At 40.5% G+C, this 14,690-nt stretch overlaps 2 protein-coding genes across 3 annotated transcripts; both read left to right on the top strand.

The window, feature by feature from the left end:
• The first annotated feature begins 282 nt into the window (after positions 1 to 282).
• LOC105384729 (acylphosphatase-2) lies at positions 283 to 9,308 on the top strand. 2 transcript variants are annotated; one of them, XM_048629571.1, is made up of 5 exons: positions 283 to 421; positions 644 to 783; positions 1,113 to 1,222; positions 8,853 to 8,984; positions 9,022 to 9,308. In XM_048629571.1, the coding sequence occupies exons 2-4, from the start codon at positions 649 to 651 to the stop codon at positions 8,965 to 8,967; spliced, it is 360 nt and encodes a 119-aa protein (XP_048485528.1). In that variant the 5' UTR covers positions 283 to 421; positions 644 to 648; the 3' UTR covers positions 8,968 to 8,984; positions 9,022 to 9,308. The 2 variants fall into 2 exon arrangements, with proteins under 2 accessions (XP_048485528.1, XP_037969549.2); XM_038113621.2 differs by having other exon boundaries at positions 8,853 to 9,308.
• A 952-nt stretch (positions 9,309 to 10,260) lies between these two features.
• On the top strand, positions 10,261 to 12,684 carry LOC105384752 (BTB/POZ domain-containing protein KCTD12). Its single transcript, XM_038113606.2, has one exon. It carries the CDS (start codon positions 10,293 to 10,295, stop codon positions 11,088 to 11,090), a length of 798 nt encoding a protein of 265 aa, XP_037969534.1. The 5' UTR covers positions 10,261 to 10,292; the 3' UTR covers positions 11,091 to 12,684.
• The last annotated feature ends 2,006 nt before the right edge of the window (positions 12,685 to 14,690 follow it).

The raw sequence follows: 14,690 nt of genomic DNA, 5'->3' as shown, positions 1-14,690 counted from the left end.
ATAACAACCGTTTTATCTTAATATTTAAAAACTCACAGTAAACGAATTATATTTCTTTTAATCAAGAGTAATACTATCAATTTAAAATATTGAGACAAATAAAAAAACAGAGAATTTTTACATTGTTAACATTAATTATTCAAATAAAGAATGGAACGTCTGATGGTATAATAAATGCACAACGTTGTTGGTGTTGAGTAAAGAAGCGTAAAACAACGAAGGATCTTGATTGTGTCGCAAACTGTTGGATCAACGATTGAATCTGGAAAAAGCGGCCAGTTGCTTAGTGTTTGTTTTTGTTTTGATTTTTAGGATTGTAAAAATTCTAATTTTTTAATTCGTTGAATTAAATGAAACTCGGTATAGTGCTTAATAAAAAACGTAAATATAATTGGCTCTACATTATAACTGTAACCCAAAAGTAAGTACTTACATCACCTGTAACCTATAAATAATATTAAGTATGTCCTACATTTCCTTGATGTGCCTTTTACGATAAGATGTACTTATTAGGTATTTTTTACAAGAGAGACGGTCTAGCATTTGTCACCATAGTGAAAGGATTAGTCAGATAGTAAGATATTATTTTAAAAAAAAACAGATTATTTTCTATTTCTAATACCTACTGTGTTTTTATTATCAGGTTAAATGTTTATGCCACGGTTAATAGTTATCTCTAATTTGTTACTGCTACGTGGAAGTTGTACATTGGCAACAGAAATGGCTCTGAAAGCAACTGATTTTGAAGTTTTCGGCATTGTGCAAGGAGTATTTTTCCGCAAGGTGAGTGTAAGATCCTTCAATTAATATAATATGAGACTAATTTTATTCTGTACCAATAACTTTCTACAATCCATACGTGTAAACTTGAACCTGATTTACAAGAACCAGGGGTCAATCAGGGACCCGTGAAGAACTACTAGTTGAAGTTTATTATTTTAGACTGATAGGTACAGTCAGCTGCATAAGTAGCTATACACTTTGGTACCATGTCAAACTCACAAACTGCCTATTCAATTATTCAAACATTGATGATTTATTTAGTAGGTAGTTTGACAAGCTTTAAAAATGTTAAATCACAAAGTTTTTTATAGTAATTTCTTTTGCTTCAGTGCACAAAGCAGCAGGCAGACAGCCTGGGCCTGCGCGGGTGGTGCCGCAACACTCATGAAGGCTCCGTGCAGGGCTACGTCGAGGGGCCTGCGGAAAAAGTTGAGTCCATGTGAGTGATGCCATAGTATTTCACCAGCTCTAGGGATAACTTATTCAAGTTTTTTTTATACTTACCTGTATCTCACCTTCCTGAGGTGCATAATTAAAACAAGCTTTTTAAATTTCATTATTGAATTTTAGGCACGAACTTAGTAAAAACAACATAACTTGGTGCCTTGCATTTTAGTAACTAAACACTTTATTGTACACATAAAACTCATAAAAGCAAAACAATATAAAGAACGGTTCTCTCTCTCTCTCTCTCTCAGCCTTCTGTAGTCCACTGTTGGACATAGGCCTCTCCTAACGATCGCCACCCCAAACGGTCACCCGCCATCTGCATCCAGCGGCTTCCCGCTACCTTCCGCAGATCATCAGACCAACGGGTTGGGGGGCGACCAACACGCCGTTTGCCGACACGGGGTCTCCACTCCAGAACCTTTGTACTCCAGCGGTCGTCGGCTCTGCGGGCTACGTGGCCAGCCCATTGCCACTTCAGCGTGCTAATCCTTTTGGCTATGTCGGTAACTTTAGTTCTCCTGCGGATTTCTTCATTACGAATCCTATCTCGCAGGGACACGCCTAACGTAGCCCTTTCCATAGCACGCTGAGCAACTCTGAGCTTGTGGATAAGCCCTTTGGTGAAGCACCACGTCTCGGCTCCGTAAGTCATCACTGGCAACACGCACTGATTGAAAACTTTTGTTTTCAGACACTGAGGTATGTTTTCAGTGAAGATGTGTCGTAATTTCCCGAACGCTGCCCATCCGAGTTGGATTCTACGAGCTACCTCTTTATCGAAGTTGGATTTACCTAATCGGATCACTTGTCCTAGGTAGGGATACTGATCGACAACTTCAATGGTGACACCTCCTACAGTTACGGGCGATGATGAAACATGTTCGTTCGACATGACCTTTGTCTTGTCCATGTTCATTTTCAGCCCAACTTGTTTAGAGGCATCATTGAGGTCTGTGAGCATTTCGCCTAACTCCTCCAGCGTTTCCGCCATAATTACTATGTCATCAGCAAATCGTAGATGAGAGATATATTCGCCATTGACGTTAATGTCCAGTCTTTTCCACTCTACAAGCTTAAAAACATCTTCCAGTGCACAGGTGAACAGTTTCGGAGAAATAACATCTCCCTGTCTCACGCCCCTTTGCAACTGGATCGGTTTTGTGCTATGTTCGTGTAATCGAACTGACATTGTGGCAGCATTGTACATACATCTCAACACCTCGATATAGCGATAGTCTATATGGCACCGCTGAAGGGATTGAAGCATCGCCCAGAGCTCAATAGAATCAAAGGCTTTCTCATAGTCCACAAACGCTAGACATAAAGATTATAGATTATACTCCTCGGTCTTCTGTATAACCTGCCGAAGCGTGTGTATAGGATCTATGGTACTATAGCCTTTTCGGAACCCGGCTTGTTCGGGTGGCTGGAAGTCATCGAGTCTTTGCTCGAGACGATCCGTAATAACTCTCGAAAACAGCTTGTACACATGGCTCAGAAGTGCAATGGGTCTATAATTCTTCAATAGGGCTTTGTTGCCTTTCTTGAAGAACAAAGTCACTACACTTCTGCTCCATGCCTCCGGGCTTGTGCCTTCGAGTATGACGGAATTAAACAGCCTCCGAAATGCTATTAAAATCGGTCTACCGCCGGCTTTCAGAAGTTCTGTCGTTATTCCAACATCTCCCGGAGCTTTGTTGTTTTTTAGCTGTTTGAGAGCCATACTAATCTCGTCTAGACTGATGTCCGGAATATCTTCGGTATAGTGTCGGGTGAGTGGCGCTCGGCTGTCGTAGGCACCGCTGGTAATAGAGTTTTGTGTTGTGGTGTATAACTGTCTGTAGAATCTCTCAATTTCTCCCAGAATTTCGGGCACTGATGAAACAGTGTTGCCACTGTCGGTCTTCAGTTGGGTCAACAGAGTCTCCCGAACAGATCGATCTCTAGCAAAGACTTTGGAGCCCTTGTTTTGCTCAATTGCGTCTTGAATGCGCTTGCAATTGTAGCGTCTCATATCGCAACGTCTTGCTTTGGCGATCTGTCTGTTTAGACGTCTGTATTCGACCATATCAACTGAGGACTGCAACCTCATTTCTCTCCGTTCTCTTATGAGACTCAGAGTCCCATCTGAGAGTTTTTGAGGTCCTCGGTTGGTTCGGGACGAAAAATATTTCGATCCTACCTCTCGGACAGTTTCCACAAACCTATTATTTAAATCGTCAACTGTAACGCAATTCTCTAAACATATCAGGCGGTCGCAAAGCTCAGACTGAAAGCTTTCGGGATCTTGGATTTGAGCAGGAGTAGTACGGAGCGTGGACTTCATTTGACGGGAGCGTTCTATTTTGCAGTTTATATTCAAAGTGCCTCTTACGAGTCGCTGATCGTTGCCGGTCTTAACCCTACTGATCACTGAGACATCATTGAATATGTGCTTCTTATCCGTCAATATGAAGTCGATCTCGTTTTTAGTCTTCCCATCGGGGCTAATCCACGTCCACTTCCTTTGTGGCTTCTTCTTGCAGAAGGAGTTCATCATATAGAGGCCCTCCTTCTCCAAGAAGTCAGCCAGCATTTGCCCACGATCGATGGTTCCTGACTCCAAATCCATGTGACCCCACTTTCGTCTCGCCGCCTTCTTGTTTTCCGAGTTTCGCGTTAAAGTCTCCCATCACCACCGTGAAATGAGTAGTGAACTTACGCAGGGCAGACGATACGTCTTGATACGCAAGTTCGACCTCATCATCGGTGTGCTTGGATGTGGGTGCGTAAACCTGTATGACCTTCATTGAGTATCGTTTAGATATTCTCAGGATGAGGTACGCAACCCGTGTCGACACACTTCCGATTTCAACGATGTTGTTGACGAGGGACTTGTTGACGATGAACCCGACACCCCCTTGGAACAGTTGGTCGCCCTCCCGGTGGTACAGCAAGTTTCCGGACTGGAGAATTTCCGTATCCTCTCCCTCTCGCCGGACTTCGGATAACCCTATAATGTCCCATTTTAACTTGCTGATTTCCTCTTCCAGCTCCTCTATCTTCACGTCTTCCCTCAGTGTCCGTGCGTTATATGTTGCCAGGTGCAAGGGTCGGTTGGGCTGGTAGCCGACTCTCTGCCGGAGATTCTTCGCACCCCCTGCCCCGCCGTTACCGTGACCGCTACCGGAGTCCGGGATAGCGGGGCTGCCGGGGACTGGGGGCGGGGGCTTTGTTTTTCCATCATTAGGAGGTGTGTTTGCCATAATCACCGCGCTTGGCAGGCGTGTTGGTGATTCTCCTTTTTTACGGCGGGAGATCGCCGCCTCTGCTAGGAGAGGAGGTCGGGTCGATTTACCGCCGCCCGACATTCGGCGTTGTCACTCGTTAGCACCACCCAGGGGACACGTGTAGGGTAACTAGGGTTTGTACCTACGGACGTGAGCGACAAGCCCCCCTAAAGAATAGTTACAAATTTAAAATAACATTTACATAAGGCGGTTAAGTAAGTCATAAGTAGTTAAGTTATTTTGTTTGTCTTATTTTTATTGATTTAGTGTTTGTATTTTTTTGATGTGTAGTACTGGACACCTTATAAAGAATTTGTATCTTCTATCTTTATCTAAGAACAGCCACAAGTCTTTCAATGGACTTTACGACTCACAGTAGACTGTTACACACAATTGTTATGCTATACTTTGATTTTATCGTGTTTTTGGCGTTTCTTGTAGTACGCATAAAACAGAAAATATGGAAAAGTAAAGTATTTTAACTAGCCGTTTTTGAAACATTTGATACGACATCCATCACGTCACGCCTAACTTAAAAAGGGAAAAAGAGATAAATTATTCCTACTATTGCCTTTTCAATAGATTGTTAACTTTCTGCAGGTCGTGTAGTTATAAAATTGTTACTTCTAGGGCACTATCATTGTCATTTCCATTACACTTAAGTCCACGTTGGTTTGAGGCCACTCTATCTTACGAATAATAAACTTTCGGAGCGCTTCTGCACTAACCACGACTGTATCTATTTGCATAAAATAGTTAAGAAGCAATTTATCTAAGTATATAATATTATGTACTGATTGCTTGGCAGCTCTCGTTCATTAGTTTTTTTATCAAGCTAGAGTTTTATTATTATATGTATACAACGAAAAACTAAGTTTCGGAGCACTACTGCGCGAGCCACGACTGTATTTCGTTGTGTTTTTGCACGACAGCTCTCGTTCGGTTGTTTTTCTTCAGTATAGAGTAACCTTCCTGTTACGTCTCGTTATCACCTTCGCTTGTCTCCGACGTATGTTCAGATGGTTCAGGGGTCACGTAACATATTTACTGTTCCCCGGGGTGCGGTTACAGGGAACAAGCGTTGGATGTGTTATTTTATTACTTAGGTAGGTAGGTACACATATATTATTTTTTGTGACGTAACAGGTACCCAAAGATGTTTTTTATCCGACGATGTTCTTCTTCTATCAGGCAGGCAGAGGTAATTTTTTATAATATATTAAACGAATTAACAAACTACCATTTGTAGAAACTACTTCTCCGCTCCCTTATACATACATCCAAATTGAATTCAGAACTTTTTTTGGGGTAGGTTATGAAAATTTATATTAGTATCTACTTCGATTTTGAATTTAAAAAAAACGTTTGATCAATATCATTAAAAACCGTATAAAATCCTCAGAATTCCCGCTTTCCCATTAAAAGGCAGTATGTGAGTATTTACTTTCATTAGACGCTCGCTTATGTTAGCTACGGAACGAGGTCTGCTGAATCGGAATCGTTTTACCCGCCATTACTTTACAAACTTGTGAATGTGAAGCGCTGAAATGCTTAAAATTTATTAATCTGATATTAAGGAAAAGAGCTACATTGGAACTTACGTTCCGCTTAACTATAATTAACAGCTGACAGTTAATTTATTGCCATTGGATGGGTGACCAATTTCAAGTGGTGCTTTTCTGGACGCTTCCGTGCTTCGGACGGCACGTTAAGCCGTGGGTCCCGGTTGCTGCTTCGGCAGCAGTCTTTAAGCCTAGTCAGAGGCCTTCGGGCGGCTTGAAAACATCTGACAGTCGGGTTGCCCACTTACCCGACAACTCTCAGCACAAGCTTGCTTGTGTTGGGGTCCACCAACCCGCACTTGGCCAGCGTGGTGGACTAGGCCTAAACCCTTCCTTCATTGGAAGGAGACCCGTGCCCCAGCAGTGGGGACGTAATGGGTCGTGATGTGATGAGTTAATTTATCTTAAAAACTTGAGTTAAATCGTGAATCACATAATCTGTCTCATTTCACTATCACTTGCACAACTAAAACTGAAAACAACGATAATTCAAAAGTATTCAAAGAACTTTTACATGGATGGATGGAACTACAGAATCTACAAAGACGAAACTTAACTGTACAGTGGTGAACACGTAACATCTAAAATTGGTATGGCTCAAAATGTGCGCGCCATAAGATTTATATTTGAACTGCCAGCTTTATACCCACTATAGAGGTTTCTTCTTTTGTACTCAGCTATGCAAATGTTTGCCAAACTTCCTCTCTCGCTTCGCAAGCAACCCTATTCCTTAGCTCTCAAGTGATTCCAATGTCGTTTCTTGAAGGTTATTTGTATTATGTATTCCCGATCTCTTCATATTTTTATAGACAGACCATAAGCGCCGGACAGCTTCGTAGATAATTAATTGCTCGAGAGAAAATCACTACAAGACATACGTACCTAAGGTGCTTCAATCTACGATCCGCCGACGCTGGATTGATAAGATAGATAAAAGATAAAAAATCTTGATTGTTGAAATGCTGCTTATATCCTATCCTTCTCATAAATATTATACACACAAAAGTTTGTAAGCACGGATGAATATTTGTTACTCTTTCACGGGAAAACGGATGTTACAATTCGGTACGAGGGAAGCTGATGACTTGGATTAACACATAGGGTAATTTTTATCACGGATTTCCCATGGGTAAACCTTGGTACCCCAGTGGTACAGAGGGCCTTCACGAGAGTGCGCCACGCCGTCCGGTCCTCAGCAACCGCTCTGGCCTCCGTCCAGCTCAGGCCTTAATATAATAGCGTGTAGTTATTCAGCAAGTTAGTGAATAAGGGTGCCCAGCTCAGCCCGCTAGTTCGACGTCGCCTGTAAATTGTATGCGCTCTTGATTGTTGAGTTTGCTCTCAGCTTCAGTTTCAGTTCTTGTTGAAATCTAAGCTTGTATTTGCATATTTGATTGCAACTTAAACTTGTACTTATTAGAAAGTAATTTTAGGGCAGATTTTTCAATAAATGCTAGCTGAGGAATAATATTGTTGCATCCGACAGCATCAGAAGTATTCCCAGATATTTTTTATTTGACCAGTAAAAAATAAGCCCTTAGGCAAAAACATTAAATATTTATTAATTTAAAAAAATCTTTTATGTTTTTTTTGTTTCAAACTGCAGCATATAATTTTTTTTCTATTGAATATTCATGATCTTTCGCAAACATCTCGTCTTAAAAGATAACTATATTCAAGAAAGCCTAAAGAAGTTTTATTTTACTTATACGGACAAAGCAGTCTAACTTTATTTCATCAAACTTTTATTTCAACGCTACCTTTAAATACATTTATGAGCCACAACTCCAGGGAGATAAAAAATAAAGTGTCAAAGTAGACGAAGTCCAGACTTCTGTATTCCGAGAATACAGCTAGAGAAAATGTTGATAAACACGCCATTTTATTACAGCAGCAATTCTAAGTATAGTTTACGACTTAGATTCTAAAAATAGATCACTGATATCTTTTATTACTTTATTTTTTTGGTTAGGCTAAGTCCACATCCACATTGTATGGTAATAGATCCACTAAATGCTTAACCCAAATAATAAAATATGTCTAGTCTAATTTGCAAATTGCTAAGATACAGCAAATGCCATACAAATCCTTGAAAAGACGATTTCCGGGAATAGGCCAATGAAAACTCGTAGGCAACAGCAACAGGAATTTAAGTTGAACGATCCTTCTAGGAATCCGGGAAATTAATATGTATTCGGAAGATTTAGCCGAGATCATATTGTATGTACCTACGAGTATATCCATACATAACTTGGAAACACTTATTTCTCTTTACCGAATGCAGACCAGTTGTCTAACAACGAATCTATAGGGTGTCCCATGCTTCATCATAGTATATGCGAACCATAATATATTGCGTAGAGTAATATATAGATTGCGAGCTGTTCTTCAGTCTTTGTATATTAGGTGCTGTTTAAGGTTGGTAAATTAATGAATATCAATCAATATTACTTGAAACGCTAAGTGAGATAATAATGCAAATTATACTATCCTAATCCTAACTAATATTATAAATGCGAAAGTAACTGTGTCTGTCTGTCTGTCTGTCTGTCTGTCTGTTACTCTTTCACGCCAAAACTACTGAACGGATTTGAATGAAATTTGGTATACATATGGTATAGACCCTGGGAAAAAACATAGGGTACTTTTTATCCCGGAATTCCCACGGGAAAACTTTTTAAGGTGAAGCGCGCGGGAACAGCTAGTATAAAATATTACTTTAAATTACACAGAGAGCAAACTTTTAGATTCTTGGACTTTTGAACTTGTTTTAATTTCCTTGTTTCAGGATGGACTGGCTGAGAAACAAAGGAAGTCCTACCAGCAGAATTGACAAGGCCGAGTTCAAAAATCTGAAGGATATAGAGAAATACCAATACGATGGGTTCTCCATCAGAAGATAATTTGTGAGTGGTCCCCATGTCTCAATAATTATCTTTTTGTGAGTTTACCCACCCAGTGATATACGTCTTTATGTGTTATTTATTCCTAGTATTATTAAATATTTTCTAAAAGAAGAGATCATTCGTTAAAGTGGGTGCCCGACTGTCCGTTTGCATAAGTCTATCAATTTATTCTCAGCTGTATTTTATTGGTATTGAAGTAATTATATTGCTATAGCTAGTATTTGTATACCTCTTGTATTAAACCTAGTGACCTCCTCCTTAGATGAGTTGTAATGCTCCTTGACCTATATTCTAACTAAGATTACGTTGTAGTTCCAAATAAAGGTTTGCTCAAAGTACGAACTTCTTTTTTTACGAAAATAGGGAGAACACTAAAGTGCTTTTCGAGGTAAATCACGGAAATGTTAAGTGCTATCTAGATATACCGAAACAAAACATTAAAAGAACCCTAATCCGATTACCCGGAGAGTTAACAGCTGCCCTCTTACAAAAAAACGCCCTCAAATTTCAGCCTTAACACAATGCTATTGTGTGCTCGGCCTCACGTAGCACGCAACTCTCAACACGGGAAAAGTCTGAAAAACATTTTCATTCAAACTCTTTCTTCACACAACAATAGGGGCCTCCATCAAAACTCGCCCGCTCGAGCAAATTAAAAAAGCTGCGAGAAAATCTGTATCAACACCGACCCTGGCAGGTTTCTGGGCCTCGTAGGATACGTAGCGAACCTCCTCGCTAATAATAGCGTTTGAAGCGTTTGACCTTAAGAAGTTTCCAGCGTGAGAAAGAGTGTGATAATGTCAGTAACCTGTTTGGTTATTGATGGGCCAGGCGGCCTGAGGCGGCGGCGGCGGGAAGTGGGTCACGCTAAGGGATGGGGCTAACTCTTCCCTGATCGATACTATTCGTGTATCGAAGGCGTAAGTGCTCTAAACGACTGTGCATAGAAGCGGCATTATGGGGCACGCTGAATAATAGATGCTCGGTGCTTTGGCGCTGTAATTTAACCCTTTCCGATCCTTGGGGCTTTTAGGGAAGCTGTTCTGTGTTTGTTCGATGACTTATTGTTAGTTTAGGGCTACCTCTGGGCTCCATAAATTTTGTTTATTCTGACTGGTATTCTTGTGCATCAATATTAACGTCTCAATAATATTTCACATAAAAAATATATATGATAAGTAACAACTATTCCTTTTATGACGGCAAACCAACATAAGGCTCTCCAATAACTATACAAATGCTTTTCCATAACAACAACTTGCAGCTTGTAATCTTGGAAATTTTCCGTCATCATCAACACTCGCATCCCCCTCAACCGCCGGATGCAAACGTCGACGCGAGATCGATGTGCCACATCACTATCTACTCCGTGGCGCGCGGGCCGCGCAGCCGCCGCGGCACTGCGCCCGCAGCCGTCCACCATGGCGGACGCGCCCGAGGTCATCGAGCTGAACGTCGGCGGCGTACACTACGCGGCTTCTCGAGCCACACTACTCCGCGACCCGGAATGCCTTGTCGCCCGCGCGCTTGTCGATTCAAACCACCCGCGCGACACCCGCGGCCGCGTGTTCTTCGACCGCGATGGGGTCCTCTTCCGCTACATCTTGGACTATCTTCGCGACGGCGGCCTGGCCCTGCCCGAGTGCTTCCGCGAGCACAAGCGACTCGCCCGCGAGGCGCACCACTTCGGCCTTCCTGGCCTAGAGAATGCCGTGAAGGAGGTCGACCCGCGCCCGCCTAATCGCGAAAAGGGATGCATCACCGTCGGGTATAGAGGCAGCTTCGCTTTCGGCCGCGACGGGCTGGCCGACGTGAAGTTCCGAAAGCTGTCGCGTATACTGGTCTGTGGGAAGGTGACTCTGTGCCGCGACGTGTTCGGGGAGACGCTGAACGAGTCGCGCGACCCGGACCACGGGCTCGGCGACCGCTACACGTCGCGCTTCTTCCTCAAGCACTCGTTCATTGAGCAGGCGTTTGATAATCTGCAGGAGATGGGGTTCAAGCTGGCGGCGAGCTGTGGGTCCGGCACGGCCGGCGGCGCGGCCGAGCTCAAGCCCGGCGTCGACTCGGAGGAGAACCGCTGGAACCACTACAACGAGTTTGTGTTCGTACGCGAGTAGAGAGAGAGGCGGTGAGGTGAAGTGAGGCTTTTGCAACCCGGAATGAATATTATTTGCGGCGGAGTCTGGAGAGTAGGAAACCGAATCAGGATAAAATACACGTAGACAAATTTCTAACTCTCATCTGACTGGTTATATAGAACTTCTTGGAACTAACTGAACTCAGTTGCATGATTATTTAGATAGATAATAAATAGGAGATTAATTAATGGTAATATTTGTGTAACAAATAGATGAAAGTAAATGTATAAAATGCAAGTAGGTTAAAATGTTATCTCTTTTAGTATTTAAGTATTGAGTGGTGGAGATGTCGAGCATTTTGTACCTAGGACATGTCGTAAATTGGATTTCAAAAGAATTATGCGGGCCAACAAATGCCAAAAATTTCTAACCATATTGTCTGATCCCCTCTTTAAAAGACACTCCTTGAGATTATGATGATTTTAAGTAAATGCAGATACCTATCTGTCTACTGTGTTGTGATCAATATATTTATCTAGCATTTTTTCTACTATTGTAAGAACAAACCTCTTTTGGAAGCTTACGCCAACCTCATTTTGTACTGTTTAACATTCAGAGCATTTACCCTTATAATAGGATGATTGTTATTTTTAATTTAGCGTTCGGAGCGGGCTTCAGATCGTTAACTTGTTAACTTCTATTTGACAAGAACAGCGAGAAGCAATTAGCCAAGCCGGCATTATCGACCACTGCGAGACCCACCAAGCTCTCCCAATAAAATACTGTCCCAATTCTGAAATGAGTTGGTCATAACTTTCCCTCTTTACGTACATACACTCTCTTTAGTCGACAGTTATTGTGCGCTCATTGGCTTGTTTATTGGACAGAATAGAGATAATCTCCGAAATGTTGAGTCCTAACTCTCCTCCCAAAGGTTTTCCCTTTTCAATGTAAATTTATTACTATGGATACAAAAGTCCCTTTTGGTTTACATAGCGTTGATTGCGGTCGCTGGCCGGCTCTAATTAACATCGTTGAGTATTCATTCCTTGTAACAAGAGTGAAAATTTCAGGGGAGCGTTAGATTTCTAGGAATATCTCTAGTCTTGGTTCGTGATAGTCAAGTTTCAGTTGTTAATGTGCGATAATTAAACAGGCAGACGATTATATTGTATAGATTTTACCATCGCTGTCATATCATTAGATTAAAAATCTATTAAGCAGTTTAAAACTTCCATAGCTCTTCCTCTGTTAAGTTATAATAACCTTAATGCCAAAGAAAGTTTCACATTTTTATTCATGAAGTTTTTGTTCATCGCGTGAGCTGAAAAATTGATCTTATTATACCAGGAAATATTTTATCTCTATTTTTGGAATTAACATTTGATACTTATTCGTAATTTTATCTACCTACTTATATTTGAGTACCTAAGATTTTCAGATATAATTATAAATAATTTAATGTTTAAACTGTTATGGTTTATTACCGAATAAGTGTTTTAGTATGCTATTTCTATACTTACTTTTAAAAACTTATATATTAGTGATTGATCTTTAAGATCTAGTGAAACTTGTAAAATGAAGAAAAGTTAAAAGCGTATGTAATGTTATTGATTAAACTTGCGTTAGAAAATAAAATGTTAATGTATTTAATTTAACAGAAGTCCCTTTGGTTGGGTGCAGTGGCACAGTATAAAACTATAAACCAAACCTATACATATGTATAAGTATCTACATAAACTTAATCATAGCGTCGTCGGGTGCACTTAAGGATACCTACTAGTGACGCATCACATTTATACCCTATATATTAAGTTCGGCGAACCCTGATAAGTCAGCAACAGGCGCTAATCTGATTCTAAAATTCTTCCATTATAGTGACAAACCCAAGCCTACCTATAGTGGCATCACCGATAAGCTTAGAATCTTTTTCAGTGTCAGTGGCATACATAAAACTGGACTAGTCTAGACTGTACTAGTACCGACCGTTCCTAATGTTACATACATACCTATTATGTACCTACTTAATACTATAATTATTTTGGTCAATGAATTGAGTCCAGTACTTGACTCAGGGCTTCGAAACGAAGCTTCGATTCTTTCCTTTTATATCAAGCACAATATAGTACTCGTATGTAGTATAGTATAGGTACATTTAGTGTAGGTAAGTACCTAGGTTTATAGATTAGCTCCTATAAATACTGGGTAAGTATTTAGAGTTATAGCTTTCAGCTAAATAATAGCCAGGCCATAACATTTTAGTACCCAAAAGCCCCCAGGGCTGGAAAGTGGAGATATAAATTGGAGCTTGATTTCGGTAATTCAAATTCAATCGACCCCGATCGTTATTACATTTTTAGAGAACTCTTATAGGATCAAAGGAGTAGAATTGGGGTTCAAATGAACAGTAAATTTCTTCGACTTTTCTTTCCTAAATCGTTATTTGGATAACTGCCAAACCTTCGGGTTACAATTTCTAAACCGATTAAAGATACCGACCCGCCCCGCGCATAACTCATGATGTTTGTATCTATCTAATCTTATGTAATATCGTAGCTTAGTTCGAAATTTACACACGGGTTCTGATCATGTGTGAGGGCTTATGTATGAAGAGTTAGGTAAGAATATGTACAAAGTTAAATTTTGTCAGTGACCTGACACAAAGCAAGAAAAATAATAAATGGATGTTAATCCCCTAAAAAATAATGAAAAAACGCAATCAATCACTCATAAAATTTAAGGCTAGGTCAGTATAGTAATTATATTTGTAGAAGACACAATCCTCGGAGGTGGAGTGGAGACAAAACAAATCAATGTGGCACAAGATAAAACTCTTTATTCTTGAATATGAATTTATTCTCCCAGATACACGTCCGTCTTGGACCACAGCTAGCAACCGACTGAATCTGCTCAACCAGTCAACCCAACCGCCATTACTATTTCTTTTTTTTTTTTTAGCTTCGAACTATGGCATTGTCGAATGAATCCTACTTAAATCGGTATTCATTCGACAATATCAAGTAAAATAACACAATTTTAGTATCGACCCTAACAATCGACCATCCTGACATCGTGCGCGTCCCTGCGCACGGCACCAGGTGGAACCCTAACAATCGGCGAGTGACTAGTTGTTCAGATTTTACAATATTTCATTAAATTTAGATTCTATACAATTTTAAAATTATAGAGAATCACAAAAACAAAAACTAAAAATAACAATTATAATAAGTATTTTACTGACTTATTAACAGATGATTATTTTCAAAATACTAGGTAGTATTATAATAGTAAGTAATTATACAACTGAATAACGCTTAAGCAAATTTATAATATGTTTTACATAAATACATGATCAATAATGTGAACACAAAAATATATCCCGAACGAACGATTAATCGGGTTTCATAAAACTATAGTACCTGGTCCGAACGATCGATTAATCGGACCTAGGTATAATAACGACTTGACCATACCCGAACGATCGATTAATCGGGATGGTCATGAATACTAGCTGGTAACCCGAACGATCGATTAATCAGGTCACCAGCCAGACCGATGCCTTGAACGATCGATTAATCAAGGCACCAGTTCGATAGAGTAGGCGTGGACAAGCCGATCGATTAATGCTTGCCACACTCT

This window comes from Plutella xylostella, chromosome 23 (genome assembly GCF_932276165.1).
Source record: "Plutella xylostella chromosome 23, ilPluXylo3.1, whole genome shotgun sequence".
Classification (NCBI taxonomy): domain Eukaryota; kingdom Metazoa; phylum Arthropoda; class Insecta; order Lepidoptera; family Plutellidae; genus Plutella; species Plutella xylostella.
This window is presented reverse-complemented; position numbering and strand designations above follow the sequence as displayed.